Raw genomic sequence first — 21,366 nt, forward strand, 5'->3', positions numbered from 1 at the left:
GGACATAAATCAGGCATCAAGAATTCTAACATTCAAAAACCAGTAGGAGAACACTTCAACCTCCCTGGACACTCAATAACAGACTGAAAAGTGGCAATTCTTTAACAAAAAAACTTCAAAAACAGACTCCAAAGAGAAACTGCAGAACTGGAATTAATTTGCAAGCTAGATACCATCAAATTAGGCCTAAAAAAAGACTGGGCATGGATGGGTCGCTACAAAAAGTAATTTTCCCTCTGCTGATACTCACACCTTCTTGTCAGCTCCATGCATCTGATGAAGTGGGTGTTAGCCCATAAAAGCTTATGCCCAAATAAATTTGTTCGTCTCTAAGGTGCCACAGGGATTCCTCATTATTTTTGTGTTGGGGAAATGTTTCTTCAAACACACTTATCTTTTAAGTGTATATTCTTTTACAAAACTTAAATTAAAAGTCAATTTTCGGTAAAACTTTAACTATATGAAAAGGTTGTGGAAATATCTTTCATGCAGGGCTTATCTCAGGAGGGGTGGGGAGGGGAGGAGAGGGAGGGAGGGAGGAAGGAGGAGGCGATGGGCTGTAGAACAGCTTCTGATTGGTCCAGCAGGGTTTCCTCCCAAGGCTCACAGCCTCTGGTATCGTTATCATTTCCCTAGGGACAGCCACTGGGTAAGCTTGCTGCTTACCTCTTGCTACTGCTTTCTATAATTTACCTCTCTCACTAGCCATGTGTTCTGCTGATGAACAAAAAAAGATGTTTCTCTCTCTTGCTGTTTTCTAAACTTTACCTCTTTCACACAGCCCTGTGTTCTGCTCATGAACAGAAAAGCATCTCTCTCTCTCTCTCGTTTTCTATACTTTATCTCTTTCACACAGCCCTTTGTCACTGAATACAGATTTTCTTCCTAATTTTTAAAATTCCCTTTTTTTCTGGCATGTGCTCTCTTTCAGCCTAATTCTTTTTCCCTTTATATTTTCCTTTTTTATTTCCAAAATAACTCTTTTTAAATGCTCCTATTTCAAGCCACCTTGATATTTCCTCATTTATTACATTTTTTTGTATTTTATAATAACCTTTCTTTCAAACTTTTGTCTTTAAAACCCTCTCTCCTTAGTAAACCTAACCAAAAATCTTTCCTTTCCTTAATAACCAACCACTCTTCTTACTAAATCTACCCTAACCAATCTTTTATTTTTTAAACTGCTTTTCATTAAGGTCTTTCCTTCTGTTCTTCCATTTTTTTTCCTTTAAAACCCTCTCTCCTTAATAAACCTAAACAAAAAAATCTGTCCTTTCTTTAATAACCAATCTTTACTCTTTGAAAACCTCTCTCCTTAATAAACCTAAACAATCTTTCTTTTTTAAAAACTCCTTTTCTTTAAGCTCTCTCTTTCTATTCTTTTGACCTAACCCTTCCCTTTTTTCTAAGAAATCAGCCAAATTTATCAAAACACAAGCATACAGCCTTCCTCGGTCCAAACATTAAAAACAAATATTTTTTTTCAAAATGACTAACAGTGCCAAACCTGTACGCAACCAAAAACAGGAATGGAAGGTGGGACATAAACCCAAAATGGGGCATGTAAATGTCTCAGAAAAGTTTATGGTGATGAATGCTATTGAGGGGACGACTACTGAAGAGATTTCAGATTTATTAGTTCTGATACCTTTGCTTTAACAGAAAGTATATGCTACATCTCTTTGAACAGATCTGTATTTTATTGCTCAAAAATTTGGAGAAATAAACTCAGTCTCTCTCCTCTTTCTCTCTCACACTATATTTTTATCTTATTCTGTTTATTTATCTCTTTCGTTTTCTCCATTTTTAAATTTTTCTCCAGGCACATTCTCCCTTCTGAATAAAAACAACTCTCTTATTTCTATCTTGATGAATTTTCATTTCTATTTCACTTACATTTCTTTAAATGGGGTTGGATTCCAGTCTTAGTTGCTCTTGTGTAAATCCACATAAAGCGGATGCAATTTACCCTGGCGTAATTGAGATCGGTAACAGCCCATGGTCTGTGTTTAGGTTAATGTTTGTCTTTGTCTGTTTCTCAGCTGTATCTATTAAATGGTGCAAATTCTTCTTTGAATCTGCTGTGATAGAGGACAGCTGGACAGACCTTCATACGAACCGCAGCCTCTTTGGTGTTCGGTGTGTGTCTCCTGGGTTATGTCTATGCTGCACCTGGGCAGTGTAATTCCCTGCTCCGGTGACCTACACACATTATCTGTGATGGAGCTATTGTGCTAAGAATAGCAGTGTGGCCTCGGCAGCACAGACGAGCTGCCCCAGCACAATCCCATCTGAGATCCTAGGTACGTCCACACGTGGCCCTCCCAAGCCCCTGTATGTGCTGTCCTGTTCTCACTGCTATTTTTATCCTGCTCGCTTGACCATAGCTAGTATATGTACCTCTACCCAAGCTGGGAATTACACCTCCCAACTGCAGGTTAGACTACCAGTCGTTGAACTCTAAATATCTTTCGTTTCCAATCTCTTGATTTTGTTTATGTCTTCTAGATTTGTTGCTATGACACTGATAGGATTAAGGTATTCCAAAATCCCAGCCTAAAAGTCTTTATTTAACGTTCAAGAAAGCATAAGAGAGTTAGATGGGACATTTCCGTAATTCAGTAGGGTTCCATGCTCTTGGTTCACCTATATTGGAAGCTCAACCTCTTGATTATATTAGTCTTCCTCTGTTTATTAACAACTTCATTCTTCTAGTGGAGAGATGCAGTGGTATGAGGTTACCTACTCCAGGTTTCTGCTAGTGTATCCAACAGCACAAACTGACGGCGTGCACTCCATCAATATTTAATGGTTTTCTTTTTCTAGATACAGATTATGGAGAAAGTGGAAGGAAGAAATCAAACACCCATCGTGAAATTCACCCTTTTAGGATTTGGGAATGTCCCTGAGCTGCAGCCCCTTCTCTTCCTCGTGTTTCTAGTGATCTACATTGTGACTGTGGCAGGGAACATCCTCATTATTGTGCTAGTTGTGACTGATCAGCACCTTCACATCCCCATGTACTTCTTCCTGGGGAACTTGTCCTGCTTGGAGACCTGCTACACCTCCACCATCCTGCCTAGGCTGCTGGCCAGTCTCCTGACTGGGGACAGATCCATTTCTGTAAAGGGCTGCATTCTGCAATTATACTTATTTGGTGTCATGTCAACTGCAGAATGTCTGCTGCTCATGGCAATGTCTTATGATCGGTATTTAGCGATATGCAATCCACTCCGTTATGATGCTCTGATGAATGGCAGGGTTTGTTGCCAACTGGTGGCTGGGTCCTGGATAAGTAGCCTTGTGGGCTGTGCCATAGTAGATATTTTCTTTTTCCAATTAACATTCTGTAATTCCAAAGAAATTGATCATTTCTTTTGTGATTTTTCACCCATGATTAAGCTGTCCTGTGATGACACCCAGACTCTTCAACTGGTAACATTTACTATCTCTGCCATAGGGACAATTGTGCCCTGTCTACTGACCCTGACATCCTACATTTGTATCATCGCCACCATCCTGAGAATCCCTTCCACCACGGGGAGGCAAAAGGCCTTTTCCACCTGCTCCTCTCACCTCATTGTGGTTTCAGTTTTCTATGGGACACTGATTACTGTCTATGTGGCTCCAACAGCTAATACTCCCACGGTCCTACACAAACTCTTCTCTGTCTTCTACACAGTCCTGACTCCCATGGTCAATCCTGTCATCTACAGCCTGAGAAACAAAGAGGTCAATGAGTCCCTGAGAAAAGCTATTCTTAAACTGATTGCTTTCAAAAAAGCCATAGAACCTTAAAGGACAAATCTTAGCATATAGTAAAATAGAGATGAACTGAAATAGTTTCTTAGACATGGCCCATTGGAGTCCTTGAGAATAGGAGAGTCCTTGAGAACCCCTCATTGACCTTACTTCATCCATTTTCTTTCTTTCTTTCTTTCTTTCTTTTACTTGGATACTTTTTCAGTATTAATCTTTCATACATTTAATACACATTTCTTTATACAAAACTTGATACTGTAAAAAGAAAAGGAGTACTTGTGGCACCTTAGAGACTAACCAATTTATTTGAGCATAAGCTTTAGTGAGCTACAGCTCACTTCATCGGATGTGATGATATCTTGATATTGTAAGAGACATTCTTTAAGAAAAATGTTTTCTTTTCCAGACACACATTTCAGTAAAGCACTCTGCTTCATGCATCCATACATTCATCCGTACATGAACACAAGTGCCCAAATTCTGCAAGGAGCTTAACATCTTTGGAGTGGCTCTGGGTCTCTTCCACTCCCACTGAAGCCAATGACATTCATTCTCCACTGATTAGGATCCTCTGTTGTCAATTTTCAGAGTGGTAGCCGTGTTAGACTGTATCAGCAAAAACAAAGAGGAGTCCTTGTGGCACCTTAGAGACTAACACATTTATTTGGGCATAAGCTTTCATGGGCTAAAACCCACTTCAACAGAAGCATGGAGTGGAAAATACAGTCAGCGGTATATATATAATAAGATGGAAGTTGCCTTACTGAGTGGAGGGTCAGTGCTAACGAGGCCAATTCAGTTAAGGTGGAAGTGGCCTATTTTCAGTGGTTGATTACTTCTGTAGTATTAACAAGGCCAATACAATCAAGGTGGACATCGCCCATTTCCAACAGTTGAAAAGAAGGTGTGAATATCAGCTGAGGGAAAATTAGTTTGTGTAGTGACCCATCCACTCCCAGTCTTTATTCAGGCTTAATTTGGTGTCCAGTTTAAATTAATTCCAGTTCTGCAGTTTCTTGTTGAAGTCTGTTTTTGAAGTTTTTTTTGTTGAAGAATTGCCACTTTTAGGTCTGTTATTGAGTGACCAGGGAGATTGAAGTGTTCTCCTACTGGTTTCTGAACGTTATAATTCCTGATGTCAGATTTGTGTCCATTTATTCTTTTGCGTAGAGACTGTCCAGTTTGGCCAATGTACATGGCAGAGGGGCATTGCTGGCACATGGTGGCATATATCACATTGGTAGATGTGCAGGTGAATGAGCCCCTGATGGTGTGGCTGATGTGGTTAGGTCCTATGATGGTGTCCCTTGAATAGATATGTGGACAGAGTTGGCACCGGGGTTTGTTGCAGTGTTTGCTTCCTGGGTTGGTGTTTTTGTTGTGTGGTGTGTAGTTGCTGGTGAGTCTTTGTTTTAGGCTTGAGGGCTGTCATTCTTCAGCCCATCACCATAGAGTTATGCCTCTCTGTTGTGGGGAGGAGCCTGCTTTGTCCCTCTGTTTTTGTGTTCTTGCATCTTATGGGTCTGCATTCTAAGAAATAAAGGAATGTTACATTGCAAGCTTCAAGCAATACTGTTTTATGTTTTTATCTAACTGAGAACATAACTGAGAGCTGGTTGGAAAAAGATGTGAGGAAATGGGATTTTTTCTCATTTTGTTTTTTGTTTTTCCCTTCATTTTTAAAATTTCATTTGTTTGATATTTTTCAGTACTGTCATTGTCATAGACACTGGAGGAGGGGTTTCAAAGACACAGGCAGGAGTTGGGCATCAGGAAAGTCAATGGGAGATAGGTACATAGGTGGATGAAAACTTTGCCGGGTATGGAGAGGTGATGGATCTTGTCCATGAGCATCCAGGAGACCAGTGATATGAATGGGAAGAGAACACAAGTCTCCTGAGTCCTGGCCACTGCCTCACATGACATAAACACCGATGTATCAAAGGAAACGATATAGGCTCGGCTTGTCCAATCCTCTCAGCCCCTTTGAAAATCCCACCAAATCTTGGATGAGGGCAGGATCTCTGGGGGTAATTTTTAAAGGCACCTAATTTTCCCCTATCTGAAAAAGGTAGATACACCTTGCTTCTCTTCCTTTGTCAGGTGCTTTTCAAACAATGAGTGAAAACTGCACTAGGGGAGCTAAGGCAGAGATTTCAGAACCACCCAGAAGTTTTGGATGCCCACAACCAGCTCAGTGGCAGTAAAAGGGAAATATACTGACCATCTTTAAAAAAGGGAAGAAGGAGAATCCAGGGAATGATAGATCAGTCAGCCTCACCTCAGTCCCTGGAAAAATCATGGAGCAGGTCCTCAAGGAATCCATTTTGAAGCACTTGGAGGAGACGAAGGTGATCAGGAACAGTCAACATGGATTCACCAAGGGCAAGTCATGCCTGACCGACCTCATTGCCTTCTATCTTGAGATAACTGGCTCTGTGGATATGGGGAAAGCATGGACGTGGTATGCCTTGACTTTAGCAAAGCTTTTGATACGGTCTCCCACATTATTCTTGCCAGCAAATTAAAGAAGTATGGATTAGATCAGGGATGGGCAAATTATTGCCCGTGGGCAGGATCCGGCCCCTCAGGGCTTTGGATCCAGCCTGAGGGATTGCCACCCCCATGGTGCTGCTGGGCTAAGTGCGGGGAAGGGCTGGCACCATGTCCCTGCGACTCCTGGGGAAGAGAGGCAGAGGGCTCTGTGCGCTGACCTTGCCTGCAGGCACCACCCCCCGCAGCTCCTATTTCCCGGGAAGGGGGAACTGAAGCCAATGGGAGCTTCTAGTATGGTACCCACAGGCGAGGGCAGTGTGCAGCAGAGCCACCCTCCCCACCCCACCCCAGGAGCCACTGCTGGACATGCTGGTCACTTCCAGGAGTGGCGCGAGGCCAGGGCAGGCAGGGAGCCTACCTTAGGCACGTTGCGCACCACTTCCACCCCAGTGCCACTCGAGGTAAGCAGTGCCGGGCCAAAGCCTGGACCCCAAACCCCTGCCTTGAGCCCCCAGTCACACTCCCCCCTGCACCCCAACCCCCTGCCCTGAGCCCCCTGCTACATCTCCCACTCCTCCTGCACCCCAACTGCCTGCCCTAAGACCCCTCATACACCCCGCACCCCTCCTCTGCACCAACCTCTTGCCCAGAGCCCCTTCATGCACACTGCACCTCCTCACACATCCCGCACCTCAACCCCTGCCCCACTCCTGCATGTAATTTCCCCACCCAGATGTGTCCCTCGGGCCAAAAAGTTTGCCCACCACTGGATTAGATGAATGGACTATAAGGTGTATAGAAAGCTGGCTCGATTGTTGGGGTCAATGGGTAGTTATCAACAGTTCGATATCTAGTTGGCAGACGGTATCAAGTGGAGTGTCCCAGCAGTCATTCCTGGGGCTCGTTTTGTTCAACATCTTCATTAATGATACTGATGATGGGGTGGATTGCACCCTCAGCAAGTTCATGGATGACACTAACCTTGGGGCAGAGGTAAATATTCTGGAGGGTAGGAATAGGGCCCAGAGCGAGCTAGACAAATTGGAGGATTGGGTCAAAAGAAATCTGATAAGGTTCAACAAGGACAAGTGCAGAGTCCTGCACTTAGGACGGAAGAATCCCATGCACTGCTACAGGTTGGGGATCGACTGGCTAAGTGGCACTTTTGCCAAAAAGGACCTGGGGATTACAGTGGACGAGAAGCTGGATATGAGTCAACAGTGTTACCTTGTTGCCAAGAAGGCTAACGGCATATTAGATTGCATTAGTAGAAGCATTGCCAGCAGATCGTGGGAAGTGATTATTCCCCTCTATTCGGCACTGGTGAGGTCACATCTGGAGTATTGCATCTAGTTTTGGGCCCCCCACTACAGAAAGGATGTGGACAAATTGGAGAGAGTCCAGCAGAGGGCAATGAAAATGCTTCGGGGGCTGGGGCACATGACTTAGGAGGAGAGGTTGAGGGAACTGGGGTTATTTAGTCTGCAGAAGAGAAGAGTGAGGGAGGATTTGATAGCAGCCTTCAGCTACCTGAGGAGGGATTCCAAAGAGGATGAAGTTCAGCGGTTCTCAGTAGTGGCAGATAACAGAACAAGGAGCAATGGTCTCAAGTTGCAGTGGGGGAGACCTAGGTTGGATATTTGGAAAAACTATTTTATTAGGAGGGTGGTGAAGCACTGGAATGGGTTACCCAGGGAGATGGTGGAATCTCCATCCTTAGAGGTTTTTAAGGCCCAGGTTGGCAAAGCCTTCGCTGGGATGATTTAGTTGGGGTTGGTCCTGCTTTGAGCAGGGTGTGATGGGTTCGATCACAGAGATCCCCTTGTGACTGTCACCTGATGTGCTGAAAATACCTCTGAGCCCGTTTTCCACTGCCAGTTTGGGACTCCAGAACCCTGCCTTGTTGAGCCAGACACGCTAGTCACCTGCAACACACACCGAGGTCTGATCCACACCCCCAAAGCTGCAGAATTTAACCAAAAATTGCTCAGCAACTCACCTATCTCCAGCACCCGGACACTCAGTTCTCAATGCAATCCAAACCCAAATAAATCCGATTTACTCTGTATCAAGCTTATACAGGGTAAACCCATAAATTGTCCATCCTCTATAACACTGATAGACAGATATGCACAGCTATTTGCTCCCTCAGGTATTAATCACTTACTCTGTGTTTACTAATAAACAAAAGTGATTTTATTAAGTATAAAAAGTAGGATTTAAGTTGTTTCAAGTAATAACAGACAGAACAAAGTAAGCAAATAAAATAAAGCAAAATAAAGCACGCAAGTCTAAGCCTAATACATTAAGAAACTGAATACAGGTAAATCTCACCCTCAGAGCTGTTCCAATAAGCTTCTTTCACAGACTAGACTCCTTCCTAGACTGGGCCCAATCCTTTCCCCTGGTACAGTTTTTGTTAGTTCCAGCTCAGGTGGTAACTAGGAGATTTCTCATGACTGGCAGCCCCCTTTGTTCTGTTTCACCCACTTTCATAGCTTCGGCACAAGGTGGGAATCTTTTGTCTCTCTGGGTCCCCACCCCTCCTTCGAAATGGAAAAGCACCAGGTTTAAGATGGATTCCAGTCCCAGGTGACATGGTCACATATCCTGTGAGACCCCAAGCCTCCATTCTTTCTGGCCTGAGTCACTGGAACACAGGAAGGCTTTCAAGTAAACAGAGACATTTACAACCAATTGTCCTAGTTAATGAGAGCCAGCAAGATTCCAAACCACCATTAATGGTCCACACTGTGCATAATTACAATAGTACTTCAGAGTTATACTTTATATTTCTAGCTTCACATACAAGAATTATACATACATACAAATAGAATGAACACACTCAGTAGGTTATAAGCTTTGTAACGATACCTTAAAAGAGACCTTTTGCATAAAGCATGTTCTAGTTACATTATATTCACACTCATTAGCATATTTTAATAAAACATATGGAGTGCAACGTCACACAGGGGCTTAGACTAGATGAGTTTCTGAGGGTTCTTCCAACCCTAATCTTCTATGATTCTATGATTCTGTGATACACAGAGTAAAATTCTCAAAAACAGCTATGTGACATAGGCGAGTAATGCTGGGATTTTGAAGGCGCCTAAGGGAGATAGAAGCCCAACTCCCAGAATCTAGCTCACTTTGGCCCTTTTGAAATTTTCATTCTAAATTCCCCTTTCAAAAATGATATAAGCTCAAAATGTTCAGGATATTTAGGCCCCTAAAGGTGTAGATAGGTTCCTAATGGGCTCTACAGACATGCCTAGGAATCCAAGTGCCATTGAAATCAATAGGAGCTAGGCACTTAGATGCTTCTGAAACTCTCACTAGGTGTCTAGCTGCCATTTTAAGTACCTAAATACCTTTGAAAATCTGACTCTTAGATGCCTACATCCCACTGACTTTCACTGAGATTAAGGGCATGTGTACACTATCCCTCGGTTTGGACTAGGGGACTGTGAATAACAGGGCACACCAAAGTCTGTGCTGAAACTCCCCCTTTGGATGCTGTGGGTGCAGTCTACAAGGTTCCTCCTTCACACTAATGTATTCCTGCTTGAAGAAGGCTATGCTATTGCTCACTAGGAATCTTTAGTTCACACCTGCAGAGCACACACAAGGAAGTTACCGTGTAGCACTTTGGTGCACATTGCTAGTCATACCCCTGTAGTCCGAACTGCAGGACCATGTAGACAAGACCTTAGACTTCAGAATTCCTAAGTCATTGCTGAAAATGGAGCTTGAGTTCCTTAGTCAGTTTCGTGCTTTAAAGAATATTATTGATAGGCATTACTGATGGGAATTTTGCTTTCTCCACATAGTGAGTTTTGGCTGAAATAGTCCAAAAATGTTAGGTTCAAAGAACATCAGGGTTGGAAGGGACCTCCTCTAGTCCAACCCCCTGCTCAAAGCAGGACCAATCCCGAAATGGCCCCCTCAAGGACTGAACTCACAATCCTGGGTTTAGCAGGCCAATGCTCAAACCACCGAGTTATCCCTCCCCCCAACATACATGGAATTTTTTAAAGAACACCTTAAAAAGTGAAATGGAAAATAGTAAAATGATTTGAAAAACTGAATAAAATAAATAATTTGAATGAACAAACTACAATGACAACAGATACAGTGTTAAGAAAACAAAATAGCTAGATAGATGTCTCCACCAATGATAACATTCTTCAGAGGCATTTGGCACACAACTTTATGTGATTCATCACTGTTCATATTTCCTTCCATGGTAGTGTCAGACCAATGATTCCGGCAAGTAATAACGGAATAGGGAACATGAAACGATTTTATACAATCAAATTCTAACAATTTCATCTGCTCCATTCTGTAAAATAAAACCAAGCATAAATCAGTGCTTTTGACATAACATTGACTATTTGGGTTAATTCCCGTCTTTTCTTTAATGTGGCCATTTTTAGAGCCCAACACGGCGTGAACCCACTGTTTGTTTTGGTGATGGGTTTTGTCACTGTGATCCAGTCTCTCACACAGTGATACCAGGCTGTATCCTCGGGTCTCTGGCTGCTTGTTTGTAAATACAGCCGGTTGTTGGGATTCTCTCCAGCGGCAATGAATCGCCCTTTTGGTGAATCGGTGTCATGAGAACTCTTTCCTTGGTACTCCACCCTGGAGACCCTTGCAGACACTACCCAGGAGCCTGACGGACCCAGCGCGGAAGTTGAACCCGGAGACTTTACAGGCGAGGCGGAGTCAAAGGGCACCGGCGGGTCCTATGTCCAAAGGAGCAGTTTCTGTAGGTGCAGAGTTGGAAAATGATGTTTTCCAACCTCCAGTGCCCGCTTTCAGTCTTGTCCCCAAGGCTGTGCGGTGCTGTTTGCTCATTGCTGCCCCTGGTGGTGGACGGGAGAAGTGGACTCTGCAGCCCCTCTCTCTTTCTCTCACCGACCCCGGTTTTTGTATTGTTATTGAAACCAGATATGAATATTGTGGAGGGTTATTTATTTACCCATTTAACCCAGGATTTTTGTCTCCTTGGAAAATGCTCCTTGGGCCAGAAAACCGACGAGAGCTAAGGAAGCGTTCTTCTAAATCAGCCATAAAAATGTTGGCATACTGTGGGGCCATGCAGGTACCCATAGCAGTGCCGCTGATCTGAAGGTATACATTGTCCGCAAATGTGAAAAAGTTATGGGGGAGGACCAAGTCACAAAGTGCAGCCACCAGGTTTGCTGTGACATTATCGGGGATAGTGTTCCTGACGGCTTGTAGTCCATCTTTGTGTGGAGTGTTGGTGTAGAGGGCTTCTACATCCACAGTGGCTGACTTAGAACAACATTTCCTCAGCTCTCGTCCCCTAATGCCCCTACTCTACTTGCGCTACATTGATGACATCTTTGTCATCTGGACCCGTGGAAAAGAAGCCCTTGAGGAATTCCACTATGATTTCAACAATTTCCATCCCACCACCAACCTCAGCCTGGACCAGTCCACACAAGAGATCCACTTCCTGGACACTATGGTGCTAATAAGCGATGGTCACATAAATACCACCCTATACCGGAAACCTACTGACCACTATACTTACCTACATGCCTCCAGCTTTCATCCAGACCACACCACACGATCCATTGTCTACAGCCAAGCTCTACGATACAACCGCATTTGCTCCAACTCCTCAGACAGAGACAAACACCTACAAGATCTCTATCAAGCATTCTTACAACTACGATACCTACCTGCTGAAGTGAAGAAACAGATTGACAGAGCCAGAAGAGTACCCAGAAGTCACCAACTACAGGACAGGCCCAACAAAGAAAATAACAGAACGCCACTAGCCATCACCTTCAGTCCCCAACTTAAACCTCTCCAACGCATCATCAAGGATCTACAACCTATCCTGAAGGACGACCCATCACTCTCACAGATCTTGGGAGACAGGCCAGTCCTTGCTTACAGACAGCCCCCCAACCTAAAGGAAACACTCACCAGCAACCACACACCACACAACAGAACCACTAACCCAGGACCCTATCCTTGCAACAAAGCCCGTTGCCAATTGTGTCCACATATCTATTCAGGGGACACCATCATAGGGCCTAATCACATCAGCCACACTATCAGAGGCTCGTTCACCTGCACATCTACCAATGTGATATATGCCATCATGTGCCAGCAATGCCCCTCTGCCATGTACATTGGTCAAACTGGACAGTCTCTACCTAAAAGAATAAATGGACACAAATCAGATGTCAAAAATTATAACATTCAAAAACCAGTCAGAGAACACCTCAATCTCTTTGGTCACTCAATTACAGACCTAAAAGTTGCAATTCTTCAACAAAAAAACTTCAAAAACAGACTCCAACGAGAGACTGCTGAATTGGAATTAATTTGCAAACTGGATACAGTTAACTTAGGCTTGAATAGAGACTGGTAGTGGATGGGTCATTAAACAAAGTAAAACTATTCCCCTCCCTCACCCCCCACTGTTCCTCAGACGTTCTTGTCAACTGCTGGAAATGGCCCACCTTGATTATCACTGCAAAAGGTTCCCCCCCACCCCCGCTCTCCTGCTGGTAATAGCTCACCTTAAGTGATCACTCTGGTTACAGTGTGTATGGTAACACCCATTGTTTCATGTTCTCTATGTATATAAATCTCCCCACTGTATTTTCCACTGAATGCATCTGATGAAGTGAGCTGTAGCTCACGAAAGCTTATGCTCAAATAAATTTGTTAGTCTCTAAGGTGCCACAAGTATCCCTTTTCTTTTGAAAAAATTTAGTTTGTTTAGTCCAGAGAAGAGAAGACTGAGGGGGACGTGATAACAGTTTGCAAGTACATAAAAGCAGGAGGGTGACAAATTATTCTCTTTAACCTCTGAGGATAAGACAAGAAGCAATGGGCTTAAATTCCATCAAGGGAGGTTTGACATTAGGAAAAACTTCCTGTCAGGGTTGTTAAGCACTGGAATAAATTTCCCAGGGAGGTTGTGGAATCTCCATCACTGAAGATTTTTAAGAGCAGGCTGGACAAACACCTGTCAGGAATGGTCTAAATCAGTGGTTCTTAATCTGGGGTGCACGCACCCCCTGGGGGTGCAAGATGCCCCTTCTGGGGGTGCAAGACATGCCAGATTTTCCTAGAAGGTAAATCATTGAAAACACAAATTAAGCACAGGCACGTAAGTACAACTTCTTTGTTTCATCAGTTAAGGTTTTGCAGTGGAGCCTCCCTGACATTAGGGGGCCGAGAGCAGCGTGTCCGGGAGTTTTTCTTTCGTGGGGAGGATTCAGGCTACAGTGAAGGAAGATTATGATGCCCGGCTGATATTTATATTCATGTTTATATTTCTATTCCCAGTCACACTCTATTTCCCGTGTACACTCAGATTGTAAACTTGGTGGGACTGAAAGAGGTTTTATGGTCTGTGTTTGTACCGTGCCTAGGACTATGGGAGCCTAGACTATAATTAAGAACATAAGAACGGCCAGACTGGGTCAGACCAAAGGTCCATCTAGCCCAGTATCCTGTCTCCTGACAGTGGCCAACGCCAGGTGCCCCAGAGGGAACGAACAGAACAGGGAATCACGGAGTGATCCAACCCCTGTCGCCCATTCCCAGCTTCTGGAGACCCAGGGCACTAGGCCCACAACCAGCATCAAATCTATCACCACTGAGCATCATCCTCAAGATCATTTACTTAGTTAATTATTAATAGGCTATAAAGTGTAGACAGACTCTTTCTTCTGGCTGTGTTTAAAGAACTTGTATGATAGGAAAGCTACGTGTTTCACACCATCCCCATGATGTAATATTGAGGGATAACAACAAAAACAACAACAATATTTCCATTCCCACTTCCATTCAGACACTATAACCATTCACGCTGAAACACAGATTTCCATTCCCATTACCACTGTCACTCATGTTCGCTTTCATATCCCTAAACTCATTCACACACATGGGGGGGGGGGGGGGAGAGAGAGAGAGAATTTTCTAAGGGAATGTTGGAAAGACAGTTACTCTGAATGATACTCAGACGATAAGATTCATAGATTCATAGATATTTAGGTCAGAAGGGACCATTATGATCATCTAGTCTGACCTCCTGCACAATGCAGGCCACAGAATTTCAAGTGAGACAATGTACAGGGCAGGGAGCTGAATAAATCTTTAAACAGACACTACCCAGCTCTATGACATTGACCAACAGGGATTTGAGCAGCAGCCGTGGGCCCTTTGATAGCTGCCAGGGTTTGTGTTTTCACCTCTCCTGCTTTCTATCCCCACATGGGAACTGAGAGGTGAACATGGAACTATTTGGGCTTCTGTCTGGCAGATAATAATTCCTTTGAACCCATATCAATGTGTGTAATGAAATGTTTGGTGTGATTAGAATATGACCCTATAGATCATTGTTGCAACCACTGTTATATATTTGCAGCACATATTGTACAAAGGTTGTTGAGTGAGGTGTCTATGAAAAGGTTATGATTTGCTGATGATAATTATGCTGTCTATGTGCATGTATCATTTTTGTATGTGAAGTTATAAGTGTTGGAATATCCAGGGCTGGTGCAAGGACATTTTGCACCCTAGGCGAAACTTACACCTTGCGCCCCCCTTCTCCCTCCCCTCCCCTCAGGCCATCCCTTATTATAAACTTTCAAAATACTTTCAGAAATACACCCTTTTTAATCACGTATATTTCCTTCCTTCATTCTTTCATATCAAAATCTACTGTATTTTATTCTGCCGTTAGAATATCCAATTATTGTTATCAATAAAAAGTTATAACATTAGACTGGTGGATACTCTATCTTACAACAACAACTGACAATATTAATATGACAAATTTCAACAACCTACACACTCATATTTGCACAATAGTGAGTTTGGATCCCGTGCCACTCCCAGGAGCCAGCGGTGGCTCCCCGGGGAGACTAGTGGATCCAATCAGAGAGAAACCCCCATGCGGCTCTGTGGCGGGCAGGTGGCCTGAACTAGGTCCATTATCCAAAGTCCTTTGACCCTTTTTGCTTGGTGCCAGGGAGTGCCACTTTTTTGACTGCTTCTTGGACACTGGCGAAGGGTAGAGGTACCAGACTGATCCCGGTGCCAGGGGTGAACTACAAACCGAGGCCAAGGTGCTGGGCCTAGAGTCCTGCTGAGACTGCAGTCCTGCAATAGGCAGAGCACAGCCTCCATGAGGAGAGCCCTCAAACCAATGTCATGCTCTTTCTGCGATCTCGGACAAAAGTTTTTACAAATCTGACACTTGTCTTTCATGTTTGATTCCCTCAAGCACTTCAGGCAGCTGCTATGGGGGTCACTCACAGGCTTAGACTTGTTGCAGGCATAACAGGGCTTAAAACCCAGATACTGGCAGGGGTGGCAGGTTTGTAGAAATTTTGGTGGTTCCTAGAACCCGCCCCCCCAATCTCTGCCCCCCACCGGCCTAAGGCTCTGGGAGGGAGTTTGGATGTGGGGAGGAGGTCTGGGGTGCAGGCTCTGGGTTGGGGCAGGAGATTGGGGTGCAGGCTCTGGGAGGGAGTTTGGCAGCAGAGAGGGTGTGTGGGAAGGGGATGGGGTGGAGGGGTGAGGACTGTGGGGTGAGGCTGGGGATGAGGGGTTAGGGGTGTGGGAGGAGGCTCAGGGCTGGGCAGAGGGTTAGGGTGTGGGGCGATGAGGGCTCTGGCTGGGGTTGGGGGTGAGGGCTTTGGGGTGTGGGAGAGGCTCGGAGCTGGGGCAGAGGGTTGGGGTGGGGGGGTGAGGGCTCTGGCTGGGGGTGCAGGCTCTCAGGCGGGGCAGGGCTGGGGATGAGTTTGGGGTGTAGGCAGGCTGCCCCAAGGATGGGGCCAGAGTGGAGGACTCCCCCCAGCCCTCTCTCTGCTGGCAGCAGTGAGTTCTGTGGGAGGGGCCCCCCATGTCCCCCCCCCCAGTAGCACACTCACCCTGTATCACTGTCAATGCACATGCTCCTAGGGTCCCTCTCAGGTCCAGGAAGCCCCCTCGTCCCCCCTGTGGGGGGAGCTGGGAGGGGGGGCTGCCATCACATCTGCGCCTCCTCCCCTGCTGCTGCCCCTCACTGTAGCCTCACTGGGGGTGACCCTTGCCCAGTGTGGGGCAGGAGCGGTGACTGCGGGTGGGGGGGGGGCTGTGCTGGTGGAGGGTCCTGCCGGAAAAGGGAAGGTCTGAGGGGGAAGGGCGGGGGAAGGGCAACCTGCCCTGCCCTAGTGGAAATGGGGCTCTAGGACCCTGCGGCAGCAGTTGATGCCAGGACCAGAGCAGAGCCGAGGCAATGTGGGGCTGCAGGAGAGACGCAGGGACGCTTCTGGGGCTGGGAAGGCGCGCCGGGGCAGCAAGTGGGGGCCGGGGGACACTTTGGGGAAGCATGGGGGGACGGGACAGCAGGATGAAACACTGTAAAAAATTGGGGGGCACCGCTTTTTGGTGCCCCCAAATCTTGACGCCCTAGGTGACCGCCTAGTTCACCTAGTGGTCGCACCAGCCCTGGGAATATCCACCCGCTTTATGGGGATTGTCTGCCCCATTCTTTGCAGTTCACCCTAGTGGAGTGACCAGAGCTGTCCCCCACTGGGACGCTGGTCACAGCCAGATATGCCGTGTAAGATATCTGCAAACATGTTAGAATTTGCCACATATGATGATCTTGTTTATATGTTGGTATCACCTCAGATCTACTTACCGCGGTGTCTTCACTGAGGTAACTCGGCAGCTGAGACTCTCCCGTTGACTCCGCTTGTGCTTTTCCTTCTGGTGGAGTGCTCAGTGGTTGACTTATCCCGTCTATACTAGATGCGATAAATAGACCTCCTGCTGGATTGATCGCTGCCCACCAATCCAGCGGGTATGTAGACAAGCCCTAAAGGCTTCCCAGCCATGTGCTGGCCAGCTTGTGTTTGGAACAAAGGAAGCACGGGCCGCATGGAAAAGACTATAAAAGGCAGCTGCATCTTCTCCATTTGGTCTTCAGTCCTGCTTCTTCCCTCTGGAGGGACTTTGCTACAAATGGAAGCTCTGAACAAAGGACTGAAGGACCCATCCGGGCTGTGGGTGCTCTCCAGAGACTTGACTTAAGACAGGAGATTACTCCATCACTGCTACAAGCCTGAACCACGAACTTTGCCATTACTTGATGTCATTGATTCCTTTCAAAGTAGCAGCTGTGTTAGTCTGTATTCGCAAAAAGAAAAGGAGGACTTGTGGCACCTTAGAGACTAACCAATTTATTTGAGCATGAGCTTTCGTGAGCTACAGCTCACTTCATCCGATGCATCCCATGAAGTGAGCTGTAGCTCAGGAAAGCTCATGCTCAGATAAATTGGTTAGTCTCTAAGGCACCACAAGTCCTCCTTTTCTACAAACATCCCAGTTTCCTGAAAGGGCCAGAGCCTCCCTGGTGTAAATCAGGAGTAACTCGAGTCTAGTGAAAGCAGTTGTGTGACTTTACACTAGCGGAGATTTGGCCTCAGGGGCAATTCGCTCCATCCCTTGGGTCTGATGCGAACCCCAGCGCGCTTGTCCCCTTTGAACAGACAAACGCTGTCCTGTGAGTCTGACACTGAGACCGGCCGGGGGAGCCAACATGCCAGGTCTGCGAGGGGAGAGCGACTCAGAAAGGACTCACTCCGCATTGGAGTTCACAGATGAAGCGAGGGATCTCTGCACTCAGCGGGGCTCTGGGCAGGAAGGGGAGACACATTGCCCGGGAAGGGAAGGGTTAAACTGGCGGGAGGTTTGTGTCCCGTTCCCCCGGGTGCCGGGTCTCCTGCCCGAGCCCGAAGCGGGGGGTGCCGCTGCTGCCCCCGCGCGGCCGCCGGGAGAAGGGCGATTCCGCAGCCTGGGTTTTTGTACGATCACAAACCGGTTTGGTGTCACTGTGTCTCTCGCACAGTAATAGCGGGCGGTGTCCTCGGGCTTCAGGCCGGTCATCTGCAGATACAGCTCACTCTTGCCGTTATCCCTGGAGATGGTGAATCGCCCTTTCACTGCATCGAGGTAGTATGTAGTACCCCCACCGGGGTTTATATAAGCGACCCATTCCAGCCCCTTCCCGGGAGCCTGGCGGACCCAATCCATCCAGTGGCTGCTGAAGGTGAACCCGGAGGCTTTGCAGGAGAGGCGGAGAGAGTCTCCGGGCTTCTTCACACCCCCTCCGGACTCCACCAGCGTCTGGGACCGGACACCTGGGAATAAAGACAGGCCATTAATGTCGGTATAAAATCAGCGGTAACACAATATTCTTCTAACTCGGCCAGGTCTTCAGAGGAGGAAAATACCTTCCAAAGCTGCTACAGCGACAATGACAAGGAGCAAAAATCCCATTTTGCCGGGTGCTGAAGGGGAAAGTTCTCAGGGGACTGGCTGGTGACTGCACCGACCCAGGGGGCTGCGGATTGTGTCTCCGGGTGCAGCCTGGGCAGACAGAGGCAGAGATTTAAAGAGGAAACTGTCTCCCTCATTTGCATGCCCCGCTTTATAAGAGACACACACTGCTGCTGCCAGTGGTCGGATTGACTCTCCCCAAGGCTCAGGGTGCAGGCGTCAGACCTTCCCTTCCTGTGTGTCTCTGCAGCGCCGGGCACAGATCGCTGGGGTCCTGCTGATACTTTTGCACCCCCGGGAGGAATGAACAGCTCCCTGCTTTGACTTATAATCACTTAAAAATCTACCTTTATAGCTAATAAATCTGTTTGTTTATTCTACCTGAAGCAGTGCGTTTGGTTTGCAGTGTGTCAGAATCTCCCCTTCAGAGAACAAGCCTGGTACATAATAATTTCTTTATTAAATTGACAAATTTATACAAGCTGGCAGAGTCTAGTGCGCATAACTGGACACTGCAAGACGGAGGCTCCTAGGGCTGTTTCTGGGAGAGGAGATATTGGCTTGCACGTAGCTGGGAGCAGTTGACATGCCAGGGGCTGTGGGTGAAGGGCACAGGAGTGGGGGTTCTCACAGCAGAGCAGGGTCAGGCCGGCTCTCAGAGTCAGGGATTGAAGAGGCCGAGCAGATCCCCCGTCCAGATAGCAACGGAGGGGGTTTCAGTGGCACAGCGAGCAGGGTGTATGTGCGGCTTGTTACTCCGAGTGAAGTTCACACTTTAAGCCCTGATATTTGTGATTTTAAGTAAGTCTTCAGTGCAGTGGCTAAGAGCAGTCAGGAGGGGGTCACACTTCTGTTATTTTCTGTTTGCTTATTTCGGGAAAGGGAAGTAGGAACAGAAAAGCAAGAAAATGAGGGAAGTGATTGCGAAGTTGGAGCTTTTTAAGCTTCAGTCTGCAGAAAAGGAGAGTGAGCCCCAGAGATGACTGCCACTGACAGAACTGGAGAGAAAAGGAAAAGAGGCGGCCAGAGGAGGCTGCTCACAGAAGGTCCATGGAAGAAAGAGAGAGAGAGCGAAAACACCAGCTGGACCTGCTAGAGAGGCAGAGCCAGAACCCCCCGACCCCAACGACTCACATCACTCCAAAAATCCACAAACGGGAACACTTATGTCCTGCACACAGTGAGGATGACAATAGAGCCGAATATCTGACGGCCTTCGGCAGGCTGTGTGTGATACATGAAATCTCTGGTGATAAGAGAGTTAACTGGCTGTGAAATTAACTGGTACAGCTCGAAACATATTCAGTGGAATGCCTAGTGAAAATGCTTTAGGCTATTGTAAATTTAAAGATACTCTTTTGTGAAGTTTTCAGATTACCCCTGAAGCTTATAGAGTTAAATTTAGGAACCTTAAGAGTGATACTGGTATGAGTAATGGGGAATATGTAAACCAAATGAAAGATTTGTTAGGAAAATGGGTGAGGGGCTAGGGGGTGGCAAGTTTTGAGGGAATGCTGGACCTTGTTGCTCAAGAGCATTTCCCAGGCACATGTCAGGCTGAGGTGAAGCAGTGTCTGTGGGACAAAGATGTGAAGTCTGGGGAGGAGATGGCTTTTTTAGATGATGCCTTTGAACAGAATCAGGGGTCTACTGCGGGCAGGCCAGAGAAAGAGGAGTTTAAAACAGGTGGGAAGGGAGGATCCCATTTTGCCCCTGGGAAGATAGAAGGGGGCAAACACTCTCTTGCCCAAAACCATTCCTCTAACCCGCATCCCAAATTTTCTGTAAAAGCAGAAGAGCCCAGAAGGTGCAATCAGTGTAATTCCACTGATCACCTGAGGAATAGATGCCCTGTGCTAGGAGGAAGCAGGCAACCAATAGCTCCTGTTAGCTTTGCTGCCCTCAACACAGAACCTCCACCCCCACCCCCAAACAATTGAAACCTATCGTATTGGCTCTGGGAGGTTAGCCTCTGCAGAACCAGACATGCAGCAGGTTAGAGCTGTCCAAATTGATAGCAGGGAATATTTGGGGCCCAGATCTCTCTGGTTAAGCAGAGTGTGGTTCCAAAGGCCAGTATGTTGCCTGGCAAAATAGCAGAGATTGTGGGTGTGATGTTGTACCCCATAAGACATTATGGAAATATGCTTATGAATGTATATATGACATAACTGGAACATGTTTTGTGCTACATATGCCATGTAACATATCTATGTAAAGGTTATGATCTACTGAATATATTCATCCTATTTGTATGCATGTGGGGGTTCTCACAGCAGAGCAGGGTCAGGCCGGCTCTCAGAGTCAGGGATTGAAGAGGCCGAGCAGATCCCCCGTCCAGATAGCAACGGAGGGGGTTTCAGTGGCACAGAAGGTGTCATTGTTGTATTTGAAGTTGTGAATATTGGCTGTGTACTTGTTTGATTTTAAATAGCCTTAGAAATGGCATTTGGTCAGCTTCTTTAGAAAGGAATTTGCAAGTTAAGTGACTAATCAAGAAGCACTTGATGGACAATGGATCTTGGAAGGCTCCAATCCACATAAGAAGTCCACATGAGGATGTTCAAGGTAGCATGTGAACCATGGCTGCTACCTTTAAGTTCTGAGTCATGCATGGCATGTGACTTGTCCATGTGACTCCAAAACTCCATCTTGTAGCTGGAATTCTACAAAGGGGAAGGTAGGGGTCTCCACCCGCAAGAGAAAGTCTATTTAAACCCCTGGGAGACCCCTCCATTAGGGCTTCAGCTGGCTCAAGAGATAGCCTCACCACCCCCA

At 46.3% G+C, this 21,366-nt stretch overlaps 1 protein-coding gene across 1 annotated transcript; it reads left to right on the forward strand.

The window, feature by feature from the left end:
- The first annotated feature begins 2,835 nt into the window (after positions 1 to 2,835).
- LOC125629890 (olfactory receptor-like protein DTMT) lies at positions 2,836 to 3,798 on the forward strand. The gene is made up of 2 exons (XM_048835242.2): positions 2,836 to 3,106; positions 3,392 to 3,798. Exons 1-2 carry the CDS (start codon positions 2,836 to 2,838, stop codon positions 3,796 to 3,798), a joined length of 678 nt encoding a protein of 225 aa, XP_048691199.2.
- The last annotated feature ends 17,568 nt before the right edge of the window (positions 3,799 to 21,366 follow it).

The sequence above is a fragment of the Caretta caretta genome, chromosome 13 (genome assembly GCF_965140235.1).
Source record: "Caretta caretta isolate rCarCar2 chromosome 13, rCarCar1.hap1, whole genome shotgun sequence".
NCBI classification, from domain to species: Eukaryota; Metazoa; Chordata; order Testudines; family Cheloniidae; genus Caretta; species Caretta caretta.